The sequence below is a fragment of the Ostrinia furnacalis genome, unplaced genomic scaffold, assembly GCF_004193835.3.
Source record: "Ostrinia furnacalis isolate ACB-3 unplaced genomic scaffold, ASM419383v2 OfSCF7339, whole genome shotgun sequence".
NCBI classification, from domain to species: domain Eukaryota; kingdom Metazoa; phylum Arthropoda; class Insecta; order Lepidoptera; family Crambidae; genus Ostrinia; species Ostrinia furnacalis.
In genome coordinates, this window is record NW_021137578.1 from 197,032 (window position 1) to 206,394 (window position 9,363).

General features: G+C 34.7%; 1 protein-coding gene across 1 annotated transcript; it reads right to left on the bottom strand.

Annotated features, from left to right (window-relative positions):
• Window positions 1-215: 215 nt before the first annotated feature.
• Window positions 216-9,087, bottom strand: LOC114363970 (venom allergen 5 2-like). The gene is made up of 6 exons (XM_028319933.1): window positions 8,977-9,087; window positions 6,932-7,050; window positions 5,414-5,495; window positions 4,548-4,726; window positions 4,045-4,142; window positions 216-543 (listed from the first exon to the last, which is right to left on the bottom strand). The coding sequence occupies exons 1-6, from the start codon at window positions 9,035-9,037 to the stop codon at window positions 441-443; spliced, it is 642 nt and encodes a 213-aa protein (XP_028175734.1). The 5' UTR covers window positions 9,038-9,087; the 3' UTR covers window positions 216-440.
• Between the last annotated feature and the right edge of the window lie 276 nt (window positions 9,088-9,363).

A 9,363-nucleotide genomic window follows, 5' to 3' on the forward strand; every position in this document is an offset into this window, starting at 1 on the left:
ACAATTCCGGCTCGGCACAATCCCACATAACGCCAGATTAAATCGGACTGGGCTTGTTCGTGTCACCACTACACTATGATGCTAATGCTACGACGAAATCCAGAGACGAATCTCGAAGCCACTTTAAAAAATAGGTAGCATTAAACAACTTACTTTTTAATAAATTATCTTTACTTGTAAATGTTAAAGGAGGCGAAAAATAAAAAGTCAAGATCTGAATAAACCTTTAATTTATGTATACAGTTTCACAATTCACACATTAAACACTGCCAACAGTTTGACAGCAAAACAAATAGACAACGCAATTACTGAACATCGAAGCAGTTAATTACTAGACAAACTTGTAAACAACGGTATAAATGATTGCTCAACTAGGGCGGTTTCATAAGCCGTAAGTTTTTAATTATGGCAACATAATTAACAAAAAAATAAATAAATAATCAACAGTAAGCTCCATATTGCCTTTTACAGTCCTCGTTGCCGCAATGCAAATATCCTCTCGTCGGGCTTGCTTTATACGGAGTCTCTCCGATAAAGTTTCCACTGGAAAAAAAGGAAATTTATCAGATAGATAAACTGTAATAATAATAATAAATAATAAAAAAAGTTTATTTTTCCCATCACAAACTTATAATACAGAGTACAGGTACATTAACATTAAGTTTCAGTCACTAGTTTGTGTGAGACTGATGCCTGAGCTAGGTATAAAATACCTGTGTTACAGGACATCAGGCTCCCACCACTCAAAACGGCCCAAGCAGTACACTGAACTAGTAAAGGTATACAGGAATGAATTAAAGTGATAAGATTTAACAAAGAGGACGAAAGATATCATGTAATTTACTGCAGATGCTTTATATCGGCCGGTGGGGATTACGGCGGAAAATACGTCTCCACGATAGAGATGGGGCCAGTCTCATAAAATGGCGGTCATTCAATAGAAAATGTCGTTATTTTAAAAAAATATTGCATACAGGCTGGCCGCATTTAAAATTGTGATGGCAAAATTATAGATGTGATTATTCGAACTTCGTTAGAAGTGTATCTGAAAATATATGTAGGTATAGTTTCAGACACAGAAGAAACTTTACTGATTCCATCAAACAAAAATCATTTTTAATTTTGAAGACACAGACTACACTACACTATAAATTAAACATACCCCAAATCCTAAATAACCTCAATTTTCCAGTCTTTTCTATTTTCATGCTAAGATAAGACCTATTTCTTCTACGTGAGAACACATATGGCTCATATAGGAGAAATTGGTGCAATTTTGCTGCAACATGTGCACCATGCTCTGATATGCTGCTTAGGCTGGGTTGCAACATCTTACTTTGACTTTAACAAACGTCAGAAATCTGTCAAACTCCATACAAAATACACTGGTTATCGTTATATTAGTTACCGGGAAAGTTAGATGGTGCAACTCAGCCTTACTGTACTTGAGTAAGAATCGGCCATTTCTCGCACATCACTACTAAACCGTGCGAGTGAGCAAAGACACTCCGGACGCCGAGAGCCAATGAGTAAGGGCGACGGACTTTTTGAATTATTGCCCCTTTGTATTGGGGTTCAATTATAAAATAGCTTTGTGGATTAAGGAAGGAAGTAATGCCTCTCAATTTACGCCACAAATTAATTTAGAGCGATCATTTATTTATGGAACAAATGCCAACCTTAATTTATGCTTTATATTGAAAGCTAAAATAGCACTACACAACCCGAAAATTATTGTTAAAGCGTTTAAAGTTAAAGAAAATCCTTGTTGGCGTATTAAAGGGTAAGTATTACCTGCTACTAGGAAAAGTTCATCTCGAGAAATTATTTTAGTGATGTTCAAATCGTAATTAGGTACCTAAATACGCTATTAGAAATTGTTGTTTCACAAATTTGAAATAGTTTAATTTTATTTTGATACTTAAGTTGTGCTTAAGTTAACTTTCTTAGCGAAAATATAAAATCTTTAGAACACGTTCAAAGTAGGAAGCCTAATTACCTCACCTTTCTTTGGCAAAGCCTTTCTTTGGACTGATAAGAATGGATTCTCGAAGCAATTAGTGCGATGGAATCGCGACCAGTGGAACTAAACGACTTCGAGCGATTGCAATATTCTAGGGAACCTTTGCGTCGTCTGCGCTATAGACATAAGGTGTGGCACAATGATCATTATGTTATCAAACTTGGCATAGAACTAATTCAACTTGAGATGATTATGAGCCCGCTAATATTGAGAATTAGTGTAGGGTAATTGCGCCGGTTTTCCGTCCAGCTCCTGTTTTCGTCCATTTGACCGACTTGCCACAAACAAATACGGAAAATTAGAATACAAACCTAACTTTCCGTGAAAGTTTGGACTTGTTACATTCTATAATATCTAAGTAACAGTTATGTCCGCATGAAAATGTAATTTGACAAGTAATAACTCCAAAAAAATCTACGGAAGTTGCTGCTGCACACAGGTGAATGGAAAACGTCGTCAAGTTAGAAAAAAAACGTGCCGGTAGGGAACTTTCATGGTATGTTTAATTACTGTTTTAGCTACTTTACGTAATGTTTTTGGCACGTATGTCTAATTATTAGCATAATAAACACTATTTTAAGGGTTTATTAAAGTTTTTGTATAGAAATCTTAGATAATTAAGTGGACTAATACTAGCATAACAATTTTGCAAGATTTTGGTTTTCGTCCACGTGGACGGAAACCCTGACACCTAGTTAATATTTTTAATAATCATTTTACTTCAATGGACCTACAAAATACAATGTTTTTTCTTCCAATATGATCTTTATTGCTATTACATTAAACATTTTAGTTTACGTCCACTTTTTAACAGTGATAAACCCATAAAAACCGTTAAAAAGATGTGGACGAAAACAAAAAACAGCTTTAAACGTTGTTGTGTTTTCGTCCATGACGTCATGAGCAAGCACTGGGGTGGACGAAAACCAAAATTAGCTATTCCTGTAGATTAGTTTTCGTCCATTTGTCCTTCGACCTATTGAAATATTTTCCTAAATTTAGGTAAGAAACTTATTTAAATCTTTTTGATATCATTTGAAAGCTAACAAAATTACCTTTCAAATGATATACCACAATCCATAGTTACTGTATTGTAGAGTTGGTTTTAAGTTAATAATTCAACTGCACCCTTTTTTTTACACAGTGGTCGAAAACTAGCGTACACTAGGACGAAAACTGATTTTTTTGGACGAAAACTAGTGAAATCGCCTCTTTTGCATTAAATATTTTTTATAAAAACACCCGTAGTATTTACTTATTGTCATATAATATTAACGTAAAGTAGACTATATAAGGACTAAAACGACATATGATACATATGAGTAAGGGTATTTTAAGATATTCATTTCGCATCACAAAGTTGGCAACTCCGCTAATTGGACGAAAACTAGCGCACTTACCCTACTTTTAACTTTATCTACTCTAATCGTACAATCGAAGTAGTTTATGGATTAGTAGAGTATAAATTTTGATTGCCAAAACATAATGTCATGAAACGCAGCGAAATGGCTAGATAGTGGATAAAGATGAAATAAGGATGCAGAGATTTGTGTTAAAAAGATTTCGCATCAAGTTGTGTGTGAGTTTTCTACTCAAGAAGAACTCCATCTAGACACTCTAAAGAAAACTCAAAAATATCCAACAAAATAAAGAGACAACTAATGAACTGGCCTTTGTTCTTTGTGCTTTGCAGTGAAGGAAAAATATAAGCTAAAAGTCAGTATTTGGTTTCGTGTATCTAAATAAGTGAACTCTCTGAAAAAAGGGAACAATTTGCTCTTTTTAAAAATTATTTAGTCCAGGGCCACGCGCCATAAATGGTTTGATTTTATTTTAAGTAAAAACGTAAAAAAATATTCACTTAGGTAACTCAATCGCAGCGCTAACTGGGTTTATTATTGTGTACATATAAAATCCTCAACAATACGAGAACATACTAAAATTCATCAAATTCGCCAGCCAGCGCTTCAGGAGGAATTCAACTTCGACGTATAGAAAAGATATCGAAAATAAATACTTACGTTGGACCATAATCACATACAAAAAGCGTGGTCACAAATCCGTTTTCTCTTTTTTGAGAAATACCACAACCAATTTTTGTTGATTCGGCCCACACCATCTGAAAATAAGTACGAGTACAACTTATGAACATAATTCAAAATCCGCCTTTCTTTGAAATTCAATCGGCGTAAAGATAGACCCTTAAGGCCATGANCTAGTGTAATGTATAAAAAGGGAATAAGTATTTTTAAATTAGGAATCGCTTTCAATAGGTAACCACTCAATTTCTCCTAGAAATACAGCAGTAAGTGAGATTATTTAGTGCTTCGGGGCTTGTGCTGAAGCTACAAGAAACTCAGACATTATTGTCAGCTAAGGCTTATTCATTTCCAAGTAAATGAAGAAGATGGATAAGACACATCATTTCTAACTCACATTAAAATGAGGTAATATTGTCAGAATAAAGTTTCGGTAGGTACCAACTATGTTTTACTACTACCTATGTTTTAAGAGTCAAACTTACCTGAGTGTAGTGTCCAACTGCCTGAGCGATTTCCAACGAATACGGCTCGAAGTTATAGTTCATGAACTCGCTGAACCAGCCATTCATAGCCTCGGCAAGGTTCGGCACCACCGACCCCACCGGCGAGTAGATGGTCGAATAGAAAACATTTTCTCCAATTTGTTCCCACCTTTTGGAAGCTATAACAGAAATACCTTATTCATAAATTGTTATTGGGCTGAAATAGCTAAATAAATGTAGTATAGGTATTTTATAAATTTTCACAGCATGTAATAGCAGCCAATACTTATTTTTATGTTCATGTTCCTGTAGTTCAAACTCATGAATAGATAAGTAGGCATCCATATACTTCAATTCATTAATACTAATTTACTTAACAGAAATTACCATAATTCACAATTTAATAATAGTATTTGTTGCATTAATGTAATTTAATAATCTTATTACGTAGAATTCATCAAATTCAAATATTACAAATTAATGTGCACGTATGAAAATTTCCCATTGTCATTATCACATTAAAGGGTTCAGTGAACCTATTTTAAAATTAGTAACCATTTAAGTGGTCACTTTTGTTAAAGTCACGTCCGTGTATTTGGTCGATTTCAATAGATAAATCATCAATTTTTTACCTCATATTTACTCAGTTGTTACAAATATACAAAACTTCTTTAATGGAATTTTTACGTTAAAGTTTTGAAAATCGAACAGAAAACTGTCATGAGTAAGCACTTGTTCTCTTTTTAAATAAAAACTCTTTTTCAAAATTCGAACAACAATTAGAACGTTATTTTTTAAAATTCGAACACTCCTCGCTTGTCCTCGCAAAGAAAAGTGTTATGGCAGTTATGGGTATAATTACTCACGCACTGTCCTGTCGGGGTTGTGCGCGAACAATCCATTCTCGGCCCATCGCGCGGCCTTCTCCGCGAGCTCCTCGTCCCAAACCTGAAATTGATGTGGAACATTTATCATTCGCTTAATTGAATGTATTTTTTCTTCAAAACTTTTTCAATTCTCCTCATATTTTTGCACAAATGTTTGTTGAGATTTTTTTTCCGTTGTGATATGAAAACAATTAAACATTTAATATTATTAACGTTCATTACAGAGTTCGACGAGTATTAGTCAAAATCGTAGTCTCGAGGCAACGTCTGAACTTTGTCAAGTTGGGAATTTGGGGCACGATAGTTCTACCTGGTTTTGAACTTCTAAGCCATTCTGAGTAATTATAATTTACAAATGTTAAAATTATGTTGTTCTATGTATAATAGATAAGCTGTTAGATTTAGTCAAGTAGGTAACTATCAAGTTTTAAATCAAACGTATCTACAGTTTTACACAATACTTGATATAACTTAGGTACTATTTAATCGTGTAGGTACTTATCTATCTATACTTATAATAAATCTGTAGAGAGGTCAATTCTGTACATGAAATATATTTTCAAAATAACTATCAGGGGGTGATTAGTGATCGATACTGATGCCAAAAATGCAATCAGTAAAATTTTTGTCTGTCTGTCTGTCTGTCTATCTGTCTGTCTGTCTGTCTGTCTGTCTGTATGTTCCTTATAGAAACGAAAACTACTCGACGGATTTTAACGAAACTTGGTACAATTATTCTTCATACTCCTGGGCAGGTTATAGGATACTTAGAAATTCCCACGGGACCGGGAATTAGCGGGAAAATCTTTTTGTATGAAAAATCTAAACTGCTTAAGTTAGGCGCTTGAAATTTGGCATGCAGGTACCTTAGTAAACTTAAAGCTTAGTTACAACAGGATATTGCAAAATTCCCACGGGAACGGGAGTTAGCGGGAAAAAACATTTGTATGAAAAAATCTAAACCGCGTAAGATAGACGCTTGAAATTTGGCATGCAGGTACCTTAGTAAACTTAAAGCTTAGTTACAACAGGATATTGCAAAATTCCCACGGGAACGGGAGTTAGCGGGCAAAAACATTTGTATGAAAAAATCTTAACCGTGTAAGATAGATGAAGGGGGTAAAACGGGATCCACGCGTACGAAGTCGCGGGCGGCCGCTAGTTAATTAATAAAATGATCGAAATAAACGTAAGCGCTAATCAGCCTTGCTCTGTCAATAACCAATTTGGCCGAACCCACGTTACATATGGACGTTTGAAAGATTGACAGGCGATAGAACTATATTCAGTCCAATATTAATAGCAAGTAACGTACACAATAACTACTTGCTCTTTTTTTCGATTTTGAGTAAGAAGAACAAATACCTATGCAACATTAGGTCCCATACCTATCTGGCCAGGATGGGGAGTGCAGGCAAATCCTTCATTTGCCTCTGGTAAATTGGAGAAGGCGTGCTCCTTTATTGGAAGCCGAATGACCTGATGATGATGACTTACCAAAGCGTTCATATTTGCAGCAGCGGGCTGACGGGGAATGTGTCCAAACGCCGCGTCCTGCCGATGCAGGTTGTGTCCATCCACGAAATGCTTTATTTGCTGACACGTCAGCGGTACTCCTGTAAAAATTTAGAACACCATATTTAATAGGATAAATAAGATAAAGTTGCACTATCATTTTCACATTTAAATAACTACTATATTTTTCAGTACAATTGCAAATGCAATTGCTTTGTGTAATTGGTGATCGATCGATCAATTTAATGGAACATTATAAAGCTGACGGTGTTCCGAGCGTCCTGATAATGGATGAAATTTCGAGCTAAACTAATTATTTTACCTTTACCTAGTTAAAACTAGTGCCGGTTTTGCAATTTTCTTCGGGAATAAATTACCCATTTATGAAGAAGAATCAAAATCTCTTAACGTCTGATACTAACCAACTAAATTACTGACCGGGTGTCTTTCAGTATAATTAAGTAATAAATGATTACCATCTCAATCTCAAAGAGATTTTCATTACAAACTAACCAGATTATGAGCTACTACAGCAGCTATTTAATAAGCGGCAAGAGAATCAAAAAGTTCCCATTAAGTGTACTAACAGTGTTCAAACTTTATAACCGACACCAGTTGGCGCTTGACACTTTTTATAGCGAGCTAGTAAAAATTGGTGTACATTTTTATTATAGTTGTTTTTAATACCCGACTGTAGGAAAAGGGCCGACTAACTTTTGTTGTAACCACTATTAGGATTTAAAGACTCACCACGCAAAAACATAAACAAAATTGTATTTGTAAATTATGGGCGTACATATTTTGAGCTTCTTAAATTTTGTTTAGATCTAGCAAGTTAACTTTTTGAAACCTTTGTAATAAAAAATGCATTATTTAGACCAATAGTGATACCTTTAATCTTATTAAAATTAATGCCAAATAAGTGATAGAAATTGAAAAAGGTTTAGATTGCATTTGAGAGTAAATTTTTCAGTCGATGCGCTAAGCGGTTTGATACGTACGGGGAGCGGAAAAAGCTTTTATTTCGTCCCGAGATGACGCCGTCACTTCCAACTTGTAAGTATTTGAAAGTAAAATTTTCTTTTGCAGCACTCGGGAAGTTTCAGAACTAAAATTGTTTTAGAACCACTATTTGCTCAGTTAGCAGTCGTTTTGCGGGAGTAGTCTGTTTTAGCATGACAAAAGTAGATGAAGTGTTCCGTTGGAATGAAGTGCCGCTAGTGTTGGTAGCCAGGTCGTTTTTTTTTGGAACGTATTTTTTTTTGTTTTTCAGTTGAAACTTGGAATGAAGTTTAATAAAAGAATATGCAACTTTTTTGTAAAGCTTTTTCTTACCAAATATCACTGACAAAATTTTGTACAGAGTAAAATTTATCATAGGTGTCCCGACCTAAGGTAAATCGGGACGGGACGTATGACCAAAACCCTAAAACGAACAAAGCTCAGACATAAATTAGAAAGTGTTGTTAAAAAGTATTTTATTGGCTCTTTGAAAATAGGGACGTCCCGCGCATCGGGACACCTAGCAATCGAGGGTGCAACTATTGAGTGCAGTTCGAGTTGTTCTTGACTGGTTTGAGCGGATTAATTTTAAAAGAGTTTTCCGTTTGAATATTTTATATCCTCTTTAGGTGATCGCATTTAGCTTTTTCCGATATACATATTTTTAGTTATTAATTTCTTGGAGAATGGATTCAGTCATTTCTCAGAGACAGCATTAAATATACATACTTGTAGAAGTTATTCATAGCTACTAGTTATTATCACAAAATTGCGAAAGTACCTAAACAATTCTGTCCGTCAGTTAGGTTACCTGGCAGGATTACACCACAGAATCGATTTTGATGTTTCGTAAAGAGATAGTTTGATACCCAGGAAGAAACAAAAATCCATGAAGCCACGTATGTAATTTACAGAAATTAATGTGATCATTTCGTGTAGTAAAGACAAATGCTAATATGCCATAGAATTACCAAATACACATAAATAAAGAAAAATAACGTAGGTACTTAATGATTAACACTTACTTGTGCATGTGCAGTTCACTCCGTAAATAAATAGGAGGCAAATTAATATTTTGCGAACCATAGCTACAATATCCAACTATGCTGTCGGACAATCAACTAATTAATGACTATTTATTATGCCATTTTAATAATATATAGCAGACTGTTGTTTTCGGATCATCTGTGCAAACAAGACTAATTTTTCCAATAAATTTATTTAGTGGAAATGTTTGAAAATTGAAGAAAAGAATACTGATTCACGCAACACATACATATTTATAGCTGTTCTCAAGAACTTCCAGTCTTCCAGTAAATTCTACGTCAGTAAGTATAATGATGCGGTTCCACCGATAGTGTGAGGAGTTAGGAAGGAAACGGATTAAATGCTATGAAACTTTACTTTTGTTG